Source organism: Lycorma delicatula, chromosome 10, assembly GCF_047948215.1.
Source record: "Lycorma delicatula isolate Av1 chromosome 10, ASM4794821v1, whole genome shotgun sequence".
In the NCBI taxonomy this organism is placed as follows: domain Eukaryota; kingdom Metazoa; phylum Arthropoda; class Insecta; order Hemiptera; family Fulgoridae; genus Lycorma; species Lycorma delicatula.
In genome coordinates this window covers 77314113-77331162 of record NC_134464.1, presented here as the reverse complement: position 1 = coordinate 77331162, position 17050 = coordinate 77314113, and the positions used below count along the sequence as shown (strand labels likewise).

Genomic DNA, 17050 nt, shown 5'->3' with positions numbered 1-17050 from the left:
GTTATTTAAATTTCTAAAATTAAATATATTATCCTGTAAAAACAGATGAACATAATTTTTTTTCATCGGTTTTTATACTAAATAATTAACTGTTCCAATTCTTTTGTCACATCACCATTTTTTTTTTATTCTGTAATTTTCAATATTTATCTTATCTAAAATAGAAAAAAAAGGATAATCCCTACAAATTTCTATCGCGGTTATCAGAAGCATTTTCAATGATGGTTCCCCGACTCTTTTTAGTTGATTTTTTGTGTGTGTATATATATATATATATATATATATATATATATATATATATATACACACACACACACACAAGAAACTATATACACACTTAAAAATGTGTAGTAGAAAAAAATTTATAAAAAATATATATACACAAGTATACACAAAATTCCTGATTTAATAACTACCCCTTCATTTTGTATTCAATTTTTTACTTTATAATTGATAAATTCTATTTAAATTTGCCTTTATTCATCTCTCTTTTTTCCCGTTTTTTTATCTCTCTCTCTTTATCTCTCTCTCTTTTATCTCTCTCTTTTTTCCTGTTTAGCCTCCGGTAACTACCGTTAAGATAATTCTTCAGAGGATGAATGAGGATGATTTGTATGAGTGCCTTTATTCATCTAGTTTATCATCACTTTTTATTTCCTCTTAACATGATATTCTTAAAAAGAATTAGGGGAAAGAATAAAAAATTCATAGAGATTAACAAATAGGTTGTTTAACCCTTCTTTTCTTTTTTGGTTGTTTAACCATCTTTTGTTACACATGTTTGAGCAGTTATAGATTTGCTAATTCATTATTCAAGTTAAAAATTTATTGTATATATATATATATATATGATATAAAAATTAAAGAAACACAATTAGAATGTTTAAATCTTGTCTCATGATCACAATGTAACTTTTTCAAATTGCTGTCTTATTAGATTAGCAGTGGCAGTAACATGGTTTTATATCCTTTATGTGAATAACAATGACTCCACTCAAATTTTCACAATTTCAAGTTGATAGTTCTTGTCAGATCTGTACATATAAGTCATGTTATACATTAATTATAATATGATGTTTGAAATAAAAATATTAAAAATATGAACAATAAAAAATGTATAGTTTAATCTACACCATAAAATGATATAAAAAAATACACCTTCACAAATAAAAAGAGAATGAATCTCTTATTCCTTTCAACACTTCCACATTTTGTCCATTTATAAGAGAGGAGTAGAATTTGTGAAGATTTTAAAGAAAAAACACTGTATTCAGTAAAGGGTTATAGTCAAAGAAGTGGTAAGAAACAAAATGAAGGAAGATCCAAGAATTGAAGAAAATGAAGGATTAATAAAGAATTAAAGAAAAGAAAATCCTCAGCTCCAAATCCATGTTAAACTTTGTACTTCCAATTAAGTTACCAAATTTTAATCAACAATTTTTATTCATACCTAATAATAAAATTAATGCAACAATACAACCATTATAGATTTATAAAGTAAAGATTTATTTAACACATCTACTACTTTCAAACAATATAACATTTATCTGACGGAATGGATTAACAAAACTTATAACTATTTTTTTTTTTTTTTTTAAATTTGTGCACAAACATAGACACGTAAGTAAATAACAAAAGTTATTCATATCAGACAAATAATTTTATCTGATGAATAACTATTAATCACAGTTTTTACTGAAAATCCTCCAAATCCTATCTTTTTTCTAAACTCTTAAATTTAGCTTCAAGACTTTTCGAATAAGCATCCAATTTATAAGCAGCCTGTTCTAGTTTTGTAACACTATCTTCTATTTGATCTATTTGATCCAAGTAAGTCTTTAATGATTTATCTGAAACAATAAAATTCTATCATATTACAGAAATAAATATAAATTTATTTAAACAGGCATGTTTTAATGTTATGTAATGAGTTAAACTAGCAGCAGCAGCAGTACAAACAGGTAATTTCAGTCTCACTGGTTGAATGTTCACTGAGTTTCTTGACCAGCTACTCCAAATAGCTTTGTATTAGTATTTCTATAATTTAAACTTGTACAGGACAAACAGCAAACAAATTATTTTCATATTCTAACAAAAAGAATGTTTCATTTTTTAAAACAGTTTTTTTGCAATCGTGAATTATACTAACATCAACTCATTCCATGATAAAGTTATTTGCAAATCACCAATAAAGATCAATAAAATATATGAATCAGATATGATTCAATTCATTTATACAACTTCATTTTGTTCTCTGGAACTCCAGCGTATCAAAAAAAAAAGTAAAAAATTGGGTGTCTGCTTCACTTATAGAGTGAAATTATATATGGTTTGACATTGAACAAAAACTTGAAAAGAAGAGTCACAGTGATGTGTTTTGGAGTAGTGTTGTCGAAGAACTCTGGTCGAATACACATTGTTAGAGCACACCATTAAAATTAAATGACTTATGGGCATACACAAAGAATGCATGTTGGTCAATTGCTACAAAAGGTTTGCAAGTGGATTCTACACTACAAAAGGAAAAGCGGAAGGCCAAGAAGAATAACATCAAATGTTATGCTGAAACAAAAAAGTTTTACCAAAATGCAGATGTTATTCTAACATCTGCATTTGGTAGATTTTGTATGCTGATGTATTTTGGGTAAATGAAAAAGGCAAAGGGAAATCATTCACTTTCCTTAATAATACAGTGCCATGGATGCTTGTTGACTTAAGAATGGCCACACCAATTTCACAAGTAATTTTTATCTCATGTCAGGATGCTTAGATGCCTAAGGTTCTTTTTGTTTTTAGTTGACAAGATATATAATAGATTTGTGCATAAAAAAAACTGATACTTTCAATTAAGATTACATAAAACAAATATATGTAATTTTTTTTTTGTTTTCAGTCATTTGACTGATTTGATGCAGCTCTCCAACCTTTCCTATCTAGTGCTAGTCATTTCATTTTGGTATACCCCTACATCCTACATCCCTAACAATTTGTTTTTCCATAGTACAAACATTGTCGCCTCACAATCTTTCCCATCTACCTGTCCCTCCAATATCAAAGCAACTATTCCAGATGATATTCCATAAGATGTGGCCTATAAGTTTGTCTCTTCTTCTAGCTAGATTTTTCCAAATGCTTCTTTCATCATCAATTTTCCCCAAACTTCATTTGTCATTTCATCCACCAATGTAATTTTTTACATTCTCCTACAGCACCTCATTTAAAAATCTTCTAATCTTTTCTTCTCTCAGGTTCTCCAATCATCCAAGTTTCACTTTCATATCCTGTGCTCCAAACATGTACTTCCAAAAATGTTTTCCTGACGTTTAATAAAACTTCTTATATGTTATTTTAAATTAAAATAACCTAATATAGGAAATATGTAAATTTCCATCACTTACTTTTTTCTTTTAACTTTATGGATCACAATAATATTTCTATTTAATATACGTATGTATTTCACTTTAATTTCAGTTTTAAGCTGTAGTATGATGATTTTTAAGTCTTCACGTGTAAAATAAATGAAACAAGTTACCTAAGCAGATTGGTGAGTTGATACTTTTATTAAATAAATATTTCATCTATCAGATTAGATTATTTTTTATGTGTATATATGATTGTTAATAATAATATATTAAACAACTTAATGTAGATCCATGAATGATTTAGTTATGAAATTCAAGACATCTAGGAATTTTTAAAAAAATTATGGATTGAATAATACACTTTCTTAGTTACAGAACATACAAAAATATTTTTTACATCAGTAACAGATGTTCCCATAATGGTAACTTCCAAAATAAGTAAAGCGTATCTAACAAAGCAGTAATAAAACTGTTGTTAATTCAGGTTATGTAATGGGAAAAAAATTATTTTTTAAATTGAATCAACTGCTATGATTAAAAGCTGTTAATAAATGCCAAAGCATCCATTTAAATCATCACAGTAACAATTTCAATCTAGAGAAACTGGATTTATTAAATGTAGCATTTCTTTTATCAGAATTTATTCCGGTAATTTCCAGAATGCAACACCATAAGATGTTCCAGATAATAGAGGAGAGTAAGTTGTAAGGAATTTAGTTGTCCTTTTTGCCCATGAGCCAATATCTTTATTGCATATTTTCAAGAATTCATTGTTATGTTGACAAAGATAGCAGTTTTTTATTAAAAAAAAATCCAAATTAAACATAATTTGTTTAGCATTTGTCTCTCAGTTATTTCTTTTTTATAACTGGTTCCTTAAATCAGTCAGGTATAAATCCTTACAATATTAAGGTTAAGAATAAGCTCAAAAAATATGGTATAATACATGCTTTTATCTTTAAAAATAAAATTAAAAAAAATAAATTTAATGATAAAAATTTATTGTTTAAGTCAATTTAATACTTTATTATATTCATTTATTGTAAAATTTTGCTTGGTTGAACTTAGGCTTCATCACTTCCATTATGTGTGTAAAATGTCTAGCATACAGAGTAAAATCTTTAATATAAAGAACTAGGGTAACATAGGGTGAACAATTTAAAACCAAATGCTACAGAGACTAAACAAAGTAGTGACATGAAACATTTTATGAATGAAATAAAAACAAATTAAGTTCTGTATTTACATCTGTAAAAGTTTACATATTTACTATACTTTTAATAAAAATGTATAGTATAAGTGTGCCTTTTGCAGCAATGCACTTTTGTCAATGCCACTGATTTCTTGTTGAATATTTGCCTTCATGGGAAATGCAGAGGTCACTTCCCTCAGCTGATAGTAAGTTCTTCCATAACAGTCATGTGAACATGTGCCAGTAAAATTTTTGATATGCGACAAGAATCTGTATTCTTTCTCACGATTTGTTAATCGAGCGAGGAATTCTTTGAAAACTGTACGTTACACTTCAAGTATTAACAGTCTAGTCAAACATTGGCCCCCCATCATAAGATTACCAGAAACAGCACACAGTACACTGATTTTTCAGTCGTGAAGTAGATGCTCAAAACTCCACGGAGGGTTTTCAGTGTGCAAATTAACATGCTGAGATAAATGAAACTGTGCCTTGTCTAACATAAAATACACCATCGAGCCTATTGTCCACTGAGTGTTTTTGAGAAATAATCACAGTAATTAAGACATTTCGGTTTGTATGTTGTCTTTAACTAGTTGTGAAGTTGTACGATTTCAAATTTAAATCATGAAAATTCTTATGGCAACATGTGATTTTAAACAGTTTTATTTTATATCTGGACCTGCAGAAATTCTCTGCAGTTATATTTGCTATGGCCTCTGGAATCATAATAGAAGGTCGTCTATTTCATTTTACATTCGAAACTGATCTTGTATGCTATTATTTACCCAAATCATATATGCATATATGCTCTTTGCTGGGATACTGGCATTCAGAATTTTTTCCACAAAAAAAAATTTTTTGATGCTTTTCTTGAAAAGATCTAGAATGTACATAAGGTTCACTTTAGCAATCCTTTTCTCAATAAAAAAACAACTGCAAAGAACAAAGCTAAGTGCACTTTAGCATGAACAGCAATATACAAGAATAGTAATATATATAATTAATATTGGCGCTAGTGGTAGCAGAGTTAAAGGTAACACTCAAACAACTGTAGTTCAAGCAAACATGATTCTGTTACTCACCACTCTGTATAATTATATTTAATAAAAATTATTGGCGATTTATTTAAGAACATCCTGTTCCATTGAAGCTGCCTGCAAGTTAATTTTTTGCCTCTTATCTGACATCTCTTTATTATTTATATATAAAAACATCATGTATGTAAATTACACTATTTTTTTTTTTTTTTTTTTGAGGTTACAGTGGACAACTTTAGTTGACTCTGGTTCGTCTTTTCTCTATTTTTTTTTCTTGATTGCTTCCCAATATTTCTTCATTCTGTCAGATCTTGCTTTTTTGAGTTCTTCTGAACAAACCATTGTTGTTTTCTTATCTTTAATTTTAAATCTGGAGTTTGCTTCTTTTAGTATTTTTATACTGTCAGTTTTGTTTCGTAAATCTTCTATTGTGATTTCCAGTTCTTGCATATCTTATTTAATTTTGGTTATCCAGGTCGGTGTTTTGAACATTTTCCAGTATTTCTTGACCAGTTTCCTGTCAGGTCTGTTATTATTATGTGTCCAAATAAGGAGATTCTTTTCTTTCTAAGGTAGAGCTGGTTCTATATCTTTATGTACCTCTTGGTTTATTTTCCCTAATCAGTAGGTCTTTTATTTATGCATGTTCTTAGAAATCTTCTTTCTATTTTTTTCATCTCTGCCGAGTAGGAAATGTTGGATTTTAGTTTGAAGAGTTTCGTTTCCATATGATTTTATAGGTCTGATTACAGTTTTGTAATGCCAGAGTTTGTTATCTATCGAGATGCATCTTTTGTTATATGCTGTTTTGGTCCTATTTTGTGGACAATTGAGCTTTTGTGTTCTTTCTTTCCAGTTTATTTTTTCTTTGAGGTCATATGTGATATTTTCTCCTAAATATTTAAACCATTCAACTAACTTTACTGTGTCCATTTACGATTATGTGGTTCAATACCAGAGGATTTATGGCCATTATTCTAAGTTTTTTCATATGCAATTCTTAGGCCTATTTTTCCTGCTAGTACTTCCAATGAAGTTACTTGGATTCTAGCTTCCATGATGTTATTGGCTGGAAATGCTAAGTTATCTGCAATCCTAGTCAGTTTACTTTGATATGGTTTACATGTTTCCTTGCTTCAATTGTTACATGTGGTGGCTCTTTTTTGTACCACTCTCTCATTACATATTCTAGGGTGTAGTTGAAGAGCAGTGGGGATAGTCCATCTCCTTGTCTTAAACCTGTTTTGATTAGGAATGGTTCTGATATGTCTCCTCTGAATTTTATTTTGGTGTTGGTTAACATTAATAATTTTTATTAGTTTCGGGTGTAATCCTAGGTTAGTTAAGTATTTTCAGCATTGATGGTCTATATGACTAATGTCGTAGGCTTTTTGGAAATCTATGAATGACATTACTAATTGTCTTGTTTCATTTTGTGTACATCTATTATTAATTTGAGAGTGATTATTTGCTAATGACAACTTCTCCACAGTCCCCCCCTGATATTCTCCCAGTTCATATTCGAGTTGATTTTTTATTTTATTCAGTATTATTCTTGAGAGTATTTTATATGTGCAATCTAATAGTGAAATTCCTCTGTAGTTTTCAGGGTTGGTTTTGTCCCCTTTTTTGTGTAGTGAGTGTATGAGTGCGGTAGTCCAGTGTTAGGTAATTTTTCTTCTTTCCACATTTTTTGGAGATTTTCTGAAGTGACTGTTTAGTCAGTCTCCTTGGAGGAGTATTTCCAAAGTTCTACCACTGTCTGGTCTTCCCCGCTTACTTTGTGATTTTTCATTTCTTGTAATGCTTGGTATAGTTCTTTCAGTGTAGGTGGGTTTATTTGGTTTTGGTTTAATTTGATAAGTGTGCTTGTGTCAATTTGGAAAAGTTTTGTGGGTTCTTCTATTGTGATTAATCTTCAAAAACCTACAATTTAGTAGGTTTTTGAACGATTTAGGTAATATTTCTGCATTTTGTTTATTATTATTCGAGGGTTTACAATCTTCATCTTTTAGGATTAGAATTGGTGGTTCATATTTTTGTATTTGTTTTAAACATTCTATAGTATTCCCTTGTACTATTTTTATCACTTTCGATTTTTATCAGTTTCGATTTGTTTTTGTAGGTCTTTTTTGGAATTGTCTCTTGGTGTATCTTTATTCCACCATCAATGCTTGGCTCTTGGTTGGATTGGAGCAGTGTGTTTTGCTGAATCTTAGTTTCGTTGTGTTTATTTAATTCTTTTTCATTAATATTTTTGGTTGCTTCTTGGTAGTTTTGGTTATTTATTAGATTGTCATATTGTATTCCTTTTTGTTCTTAGTGGTTTTTGATATTTTCTTTTGCGGGGAGAAAATCATTTTTATTTTGACCATGTAGTGATCTGATCCTGTGTCTTTCCCTTTTAACACTGATGTTCTGTATCTGTTTATGGAAGCTCTTGTCCATGCATACATAGTCCAATTGCCACTCTCCTTTTTTCCAGTCAGTGTTTTCAGGTTTTGAATTTACAGGTTTTTTGTAAAAAGTATGTAGATTTAGATATCATTCCATGGTTTCTGCAATATTCTACAGGGTGTCCCATATAAAACGCAACTCAACCTTATATTGGTAGGTATTGAAATAATAAAAAGGCATGTGTGAATGTAAATGTAATTTTTATTATTACTATCCATTACCTTACATTTAGAGTAAATGTTGGAAGTGGCCGCCATCTTCTTAAATACAAGCTTCAATTCTTTTTACAGCGTTTCTTGCAACTTTTTTCAAAGTTTGTGGCTGGATATTTAATACAGCTTGTTCAATATTGACTTTCAAGTGTTCGTGGTTTGTTGGTGTAGTCTTTTTCTTTGAGGTAACCCAATAGAAAAAAATCAACCGCAGTCAAATCTGGAGATCTTGGTGGCCACAAGTCTCGACCGATAACACGATTACCAAAGAATTCCTCAACGAAATCAGAAGTTGAACCTGCGTAGTGTGATGTCGCACCGTCATGTTGCAGCCAGCAGTGTCTGTCTTCCTCTTCCAAGAGTGCGATGAACTGAAATAAAATATCCTGATATCGTTCTGCATTAATGATGCACTCGAAAAAAATAGGACCGATTATTTTCTTCCGCGATATCGCGCACCACACACCCAACTTCTGCAGGTGTAATTGTTTTTTGTGATAAATGTGGGGATTTTCAGCACTCCAAATTCTACTGTTTTGGCTGTTTACGTAGCCATCCAAATGAATCTGTGCTTCATCTGTGAAAAATAACGAATCCGTAACATTAATTCCCTCACACAGAAATCGATGCAACCATTGACAATATTATAGCCGTTTTTCTTTGTCGGACTCAAGAAGTTGATGAACCGTTTGAATGCGATAAGGTCGTAATTGTTTGGTCGCCCGATGAACAGTTGATTTAGACAAATTAATTTCAGCAGACAAACGTCTGATCGATTTATTTGGCGAGGCGAGTAATCTGTCTTTGATTTCAGTGACTGTATCTGTATTCAACAGTGACGCAGATCTTTTGTGTTCCTTATTATTAACAGAACCAGACTCTCTAAATTTTGCAACTAACCTTAATACTGATGTTTTTTTAAGAGCTGGTTTATCTGGGGGTACTTATGGCAAAACAAATCTTGCACTGCAACCACTGATTTCGTACTGAAGTACGACTCAACAATGAAAACACCATCTTGTCTGTAGCAATACACTGAACGTTATGATTGTATTGTTGTTACTATTGGTAGTGTTCTACTGTGTCGCCGCCATGTTCAGATGTTGGATGAGTCCATTTCAGTAACGAGTAGGGGAGTAAGCTTGACTTTTGAAATTTCATGGATGAGTGATTGATGGGTTGCGTTTTATATGGGACACCCTGTATTAATTTCATTCCATTTTTGTTTGTACATTTATTTGCTGTATGTTCTCCTACCACACCTCTGTTTCTTTTCTCTGCCTAGTTGGGCATTGAAATCTCCTATCAGTATCCTGATGTGTTATTGATGTTGGTGGTAGTTTGGTGTAGTAGTTCCCAAAATTCATTCACTTCTTGTCTTGATTTTACTTTGTTGTTTTTGTTGTTAGTAGTGCATGTCCATCTATTGTGTATTTTTTTTAGATGCTTTTATTGTGAGGATGGCTATTCTGGGGGATAATGCTTTGAAGTCAATAAGAGTTTAGGATTTTGGCATTTACTATGAACCTGGTCTGAAAGGTAGAGCAGTTTTTCATGACTTTCTTACCAGGAAATCAATTATATATTCTGAATTCTTATGATTCAAATGGTTCTAGGGAAGTTTCTCGTTTCTTGAAGTCCTGCTATTAATATTTTGTGTTTTGTTAATGTACCTGTAAGTGTTTTACATTTTCCAACTTTTATTAAAGAAGAGTTGTGGGTTGCTAGGTAGTTTATTTGTCGTGGTTTCAATTTTTTGGGTATGTTCAGATGCTCTGACTCATCCGTATCTCTTAAGTGACTGCTCGCTGAATCTGAGTGCAGTCTTTCAAGTCTTTGCTTGACGGCGGATTTTTCCTTAAAAGACTCTATATTTGACTGTCACAGGTTACCAACCTTGGGATTGCTCCCTAATTACAACTAAAGATGTTAACTATAGAGGGATTTGTTTTAGTTCCCAAAGAAAAGTTCACCATACTTTTTTAAGGTAACCAGCCGCAACACATATAATTTTCTGTAAAAATTCATAACTGATGTTCTTATTTTAGTTAAGAACTTACAGCCAAGAACAGTTAAGAACTTCCTCAGCCACAGAAATACACACAAAAGTGGTACTTTTGAAGATAGTGTGAAATGAAAGATGTTTACTGTGCACTCCTTACCTAACGATGAATATACTGGGTAAATTTATGCCTAAAAACAATCTTTATTGTTCATTAAATAGGTTAGCAAAAAATCTTTCAAATCAACCAAACAGTGCTTGATTTTATGGATCAATACAATCATACACTTAGAAATTTCGATTTAAATGACAAAATGGCACTGAATGACTCTAGAAACACTACACAATATATCCTTTTAACAATGTACCAGCAACAGTAATCAGTAAACAAAATAAAAACTAAAAAACATCATTAAACCCCCCCCCCCCAAATATGAAGTTTTAGAAAAAATACTTTCCTTAAACAATATTCTCAAACGAATGATAAACTGATATAAAAATGAAAATAGGAGATTTTTCAATTATATTCCCTTCATCATGACATTTTTAATGTTATATATCACTTTATGTAAGCAAGTAATTATCATACTTTGCAACTGAATTTGTGCTGTTACAAATTGTGATACTAATTCACTTCCTGTAACTTATACGCTCACTGTCGGATAGATAAACATTTGTATTTTATACCTACTCTGTTTTGTAATGCAATTAGGTCTTTAAAATTGTTTATCATAAACTGTGACTAGTTATAGATCTGAAATAAATAAATGAAGAATTAATGAAATTAATACACGTAAAATAAATGAAAATGTAGATAATGTTCTACAGGTCAGAAATAAAATTAGGTTTCATAATTGAACGATGTAAACAAATTTTTAACATACAATTCCATTATTTATACTGAATCTGACTGTATGGGTGAGGGACAAAGGTGCAGTTTCTCTGCTTCAGTTATGCAGGGATCACCGCACAAGGTATTAGATTAGATAGATATCTGTCTACTGATAGAAAAGCTCCATTATAAGCATGATCTTTCTTCATTGAGTTCATTTTTTTTTTTAGAAAAAAAAGCAGTAACTATAAAGAATAACATATAATACATCGATATAATAATAATTATACTAACGTTTCTCATTTAGTTCCGTCATTGTTCGTCCAACATTACCAGCAATTTGTCTCATATCTGAATATTTTGTTATGGTAGCTTGATTCATTGCTTCAAGTAGTTTATAATCTTCCTAAACAAAAGTAAAATTAATTTCAATATATATTATTGTGTAAAATTATATAAGTTCCTGTTTATTGAAAGATTATAAATTATGTAGAACTAAAAATTCTAAAAATGAGTAAGTTATGTTAATAACAGTTATTTCCAATATAAGTGTAGCTGAATTTATTCAGAACCAATAAGAGATAAAAATACAAGCACAAACGATGGTATTAAAATTATAGATTTTATTACCTTATTAATTATTTTTTTCCGTCAATTATAATTAAATTTTATTTTCTACTAAAAAATATTATGATACATCACATAACATATTTATTATACTTGCAAGCTGTGCACATACTGGGCACTGATGAATTGTACCATATAAAAGTAGTCGAATAAAATAATCAAAAGTAATCAAATATTAATTTTCTGTATGTCACTCAAAAACTCAAACACCTGAGGGAAGGGAGGTTCAGAGCTGTAATATGGAATTTTATAAATTCTACATAATCTAATTAAATATATACTTTATTATAAAAGAAAGATCATTTAATAATTAAAATAGTTTTTTCTTGTAAGAAAAGATTCTATTTTATACAGTGTTTGAGAAGGTTGTAAAAGGTTTTTAGTTAAGTGGAACTGAATCAAAAATGATCCCGTAATTGTTTTTTCAAATTAAATGACAATAGAATTACATTAAAAACGACATATTCCTTCTTACCTGTAATTTTTTTCTTGGTTAATTTCTGCTTTTTTTATGTTAATGAAAGGAAGAAAAAATGTCAGTTTTAGAAGTAGGTGTCAAATTAAAAATAAATTAACATTTTTACTTATTCTTGTATGGAACATGGGACTTTATGAAAGCAAAAACCACCAAAAGGAAAATACTCCAGGTATGAGTGTAAATGAACAAAGTGTAGATAAACTGAACTATATAACTGAACAAAGTGTAGTATTGCACAGTTTCATTTCGACCATTCCTGAGAAGTGTGGTTAAACCCAACCACCAAAGAACACTGGTATCCACAATCTAGTATTCAAATCCATTTAAAAGTAACTGCAGTTACTAGAATGCTGAAACTCTCGACTTCCAAATAGCTGATTTGGGAAGACACGTTCACCACTAGACCAAGCTGGTGGTTTACGTAGAATAGCTAGCCAAAGTTATGCGATTGTCAATCTGTTATGTCATGTATCTGTTACATTATGACAGTCATCTAACTTTGGTAGCTAGTCTACATGGATTTCTATTATGTTTTTATTATTGATTTTAATTTTTGACTTTTAATTTTAGTAATGACTTCATATTATATATATATATGCAATTTTTTAATTTTAATAAAAAAATTTTTGAATTAAAAAAATTTTAGTTTTATTTCTCTTTTCATTTAACTGCAAAAGGATCTTTTTAACAATTTTAAATCTCATGTATAGTATAGGGTTTTTAATTTTAATGTGTAATTTGGAATGAACAATTTTAAATATTACATAGAGCAACTGATGATGCGAGGGACTCGCAAAAGTGTTCTTGCTTGGATTATGGAATAAGGTAGGTGTCATCCTATTTTATTAATTCTGTACTTGTGTTGATTGGATTAATATAATTTGTATAATACAGAGGAATATGATACTTGAAAGGATCGATTTTAGAAAAATAATATAATATTATTTTGAAGTTAAAGGTTAACATACAACAGATAGGAATGGAGAATAGAACAAAACTCATCAAATGACTGCAATAAAAAGCATCTATTTATATTAATCCTTATGTGGGAGAAACTTTAGTCAGAATTAAAAAAAAAATATTCGTTTTTCTTTGTAATGGAATTTTTAAAATTTTGCTTACTTATTTATTTTATATTTACTTAAAATATGAAAATAGTTTTTTTTAAAAAAACACTACCTTTCTGAAAGTAAACCATTTAACAAAAAATTCAAGCAGTTTCACTAGGGTGAAAACTGATAAACATAAGATAATGAGAGAAATGAGATTTTTTTAAAAGATATTTGGCTATATAATTCAGCAAGCAAACATATTAATAAACAAAAATGAATAATATCTTGAAATTGTCTATGAAATTTTTTGTTTAAAAAATCGTTCTGCTTATGTTATATGGATACAATTTATACTGCAGCTACTGAAGAAAACTTCCTGCAAAAAAATAAAAGACGGACATTAAAATTGGTTCATTGGTGAACAATTAATTTACCATTAACCCTTCCTCGCTCAAAAAAGAGAACGTTCTTCCATCTTATATGTTTTCCATGATTTATAAATCTGTTTAAATAAGAAATCTCTTAGCGACATGAATATGGTTGATACAAGTTAATGAAAGAAAGCCTGAACAGTTGAAAATAATGTCATGTGCTTATAAAACCTTAGGCAATATGATCAGACTAAAATTAAATTATTTAAACCTTGAGACATGGAGATCATATAACCTTATAGTTATAAATCATATAGTTATAGTTATAAATCATATAACCTTGAGAGTATGAATAAAGTAAGAAAATATCCTAATTTTATTTATTAAGAGTGCTAAGACTCTTCCTTTTTGTGAGTTGAATCCAAAAAAGAAAGACGATAACTGCCGAAACATCTTCCACACTGACATAACAAGGTCCCAAAAACTACAATCATAAACTATGATGAAACATAAATAATCGTAGAATTAAAATAAACCAGGCAAAAAATAAGAATTATTACATGAACAAAGTTGCTGCTACCATTTAGAATTAGCTTATCATTTAATTGCAAAATTTGTTTTAATAAGATAAAGAAAGAAACTTCTTAAATGTGAAACAAGTGCATTATGATGGCAAAATGTACAATGACAAATAGTATGAAAGTTCTAATGTAATACTCAAACAGTTTTAATTTAAATCTATATTCCATGTAACTTTTGTCTTTATGGAAGACAGATTCAATTATAAAAGAAAGTTATATATTTAAAAAAAAAAAAAAATTTAGATTTTTTTTTTGAGATGAATTATTTTAAACTAACATACATTGCCGTCTTTAACTACGCTGAAATGCAGAAACATATCCTTACATGCAGATTGCATTTTTGCAGTTAGTTTCAGTTTTTTATAAGGTTAGGAAAAGTTTTCGTTTATGTACTGCATATTCCAGTATATTTGACCTCATTTAATTTTTCTGTTTTTTACTTTGTATGTGGAACATTAAATATTCTTATAAGGAGTGTATACAGTTCATCCAATTTTTTTAATAAAACTGTAATTGGTATTTTTGGATACCAATATTCTTTAATGAATGGATTTCAATCAACCACATGTCTCAGAAGTGGTTGACCTAAGTCTATTCCAAACTACATGTTTACAGATATATTTACACTTGCATTGTACTACATCTGCAGCTACATCAGGCCTGGCAAGGTGGTAGCAGTAATTGCATTTGTCTATGTACACACCCAGACCTGGGAATAGCTGAAAAACTGGTCGGAGAAGACAAACAATTTGTATTTTTATGCTATCAGTTCAGTTTGAATTTAATACTTTTTCAATATTACTGTACCTGAGTCACTGTTAATTCTCCCAGTAAATAATCAGCCGTTTTCTGAAACATTGTTGTTGCAAGTCGACTTAGGTTAGGATCATGCGGATCTAATGCCTCAAAACTACTCGTACTCGTAGATAAAGTTGGACCTACATCAAATAACATATTTAATTTCATAGCTAATTATTATGACCACTTATTTTTAAAATTTTCATTAATTTTAAACAAATATTGACAAGAAAACAGTGCACAAGGTTTGTAACATAATAAGATAATACAAATTGTAATGATAATAAACATATAAAAATACGACCAATTTTGTTCAACAAACTCACATTTTTATCAAAGAATAAGACACAAAATAACAAACCTAACCTACAATGATCTAACAGTTTACAGAAAGGTTATTTTACCTGTGTTATCACGTTTCTTGCCACATTAAATCACTGTAATATCTTAAAGACAATTTTTATACTAAATTTTAAAACATAACATCCCAAGTTTGGATTAAAAATAAAAATGTTGAGGATTAGAAATAACAATTTTAAAAGTAAAATTCCATGATCCTTAGCTATTAGTAGGCTTCATAGAAGCAATAATTAAGCTGTAATTTAGAGATAACTTTTGCAATTGTTTAAAGAAGTTTATTTGATTGATGAATAATAAATATAACAAAATAATTGTTAATACCTCTTTTGGGAGAATCTGTAACTCCATCTGAGCAATCATCAGCCATAATAGATAGTTTTACTAATATTAATATTAACGTTTAAATGGTAACAACAATAATCAAATTAATAAATTATTTGTAATTCAACTAACTGACATAACGTAGCGTGATCTGTTAAACATTACTTTTCGAATTGGTTAGGTCACTGTTGATAATATTATCAGCTGTCAGCTGTATTACCAACAGTAATAATAAAATATTTTAAACAATCATTACTGATGTTCCGTTTTTGTGTTAATTTTATTAATTAGATAATTTCATATTTTTACTGTTTTATATAAGTATATAGTTTATTTGAATTGTCATATAAAGCAATGTTAGAAAATCGTTCAAAAAATAATTTAATTTTTAACGGTTTTTTATTGTATTTGATGTAAAGAAAAACCATTTTTATTTTTTTTTTCATTTACTTAAATTTATTGTTACTGAAACGATATGTACATAAGTAAATAAAGAAATACAGATAAGATAAATAATAATATAAATCGATAATTCTGAGATTAATCGATCGTTTAGTGGGTCGATTTATGCGTGCTAGTAAAGTTAGATGATATGCGCAGAACTCTATTTACGTTCAGTGCGCAAGGAGCCATCAACGTGTGTAGTCTTAGGAAGGAAATTTAAAAATAGATTGTTGAAAGTTTTCAGTGATCTTGTTTGTTAACGCCACAGACTGTGCAAGGCATTCGATAAATTCACAGCTACCAAGTTAGTTAGCTATTACGACATTTCATTTTAACAAGATAGTAATTTCAGTTTTGTTTGCTTCGAACGTGATAAAGTGTATACGGTAAAATTAAATTATAAATAAATAGTTTATAGTGTTTTTTTTAAATGGCATCATTAATTAATGTACGTTTAAATCGAGGCGATGCATCGCCGTGGGGTTTTAGACTTCAGGGTGGAAAGGATTTTGGAACACCTTTATTAATTCAAAAGGTATGATTTTTTATTTCATTTCGTTTATTTATTTTTAAATAAATTAAGTTTGCTTTAAATTTTTTTTTAATGATAATTTATTTGGAACTGCAATACGATATAAACATGATACGCTAGAACAGTCTAAAAATAGTTGTAACCTACTGCTCTCGCCAGCTACTAAAAGGGGAACAAAAATAGAACATGAAAAAGAAGCCACTAAAATTCGTCTTACAGACTTATTACTTTGGCTTGGGTTTTCTTTTAAAGATTAAAATCATTATAATCTTATAGTTATTATTTTTTTTAATTTATTTATAATAATTTTTATAAAATAATTACCGTTTCAAAAATTATATTTTTAAATTAACCCTATGTTTATTTAATTATGTATTTATAAATTTCGA

At 29.3% G+C, this 17050-nt stretch overlaps 2 protein-coding genes across 10 annotated transcripts in view; one reads left to right on the top strand and one right to left on the bottom strand.

The window, feature by feature from the left end:
• Window positions 1-1380: 1380 nt before the first annotated feature.
• On the bottom strand, window positions 1381-15880 carry Blos2 (biogenesis of lysosome-related organelles complex 1 subunit 2). The gene is made up of 4 exons (XM_075377545.1): window positions 15686-15880; window positions 15014-15144; window positions 11392-11503; window positions 1381-1850 (listed from the first exon to the last, which is right to left on the bottom strand). The coding sequence occupies exons 1-4, from the start codon at window positions 15729-15731 to the stop codon at window positions 1714-1716; spliced, it is 426 nt and encodes a 141-aa protein (XP_075233660.1). The 5' UTR covers window positions 15732-15880; the 3' UTR covers window positions 1381-1713.
• A 419-nt stretch (window positions 15881-16299) lies between these two features.
• Zasp52 (Z band alternatively spliced PDZ-motif protein 52) overlaps window positions 16300-17050 on the top strand; it is a 427403-nt gene continuing 426652 nt past the window's right edge. For 4 of the 9 annotated variants that reach the window (XM_075377468.1, XM_075377466.1, XM_075377469.1 and 1 more), the window contains exon 1: window positions 16301-16664. In XM_075377468.1, coding sequence (XP_075233583.1) covers window positions 16560-16664 — 105 coding nt within the window. In that variant the 5' untranslated portion in view covers window positions 16301-16559. Of the gene's footprint in view, window positions 16665-17050 lie in introns of all 9 variants that reach the window. The other 5 variants (XM_075377465.1, XM_075377463.1, XM_075377464.1 and 2 more) reach the window with 2 other exon arrangements.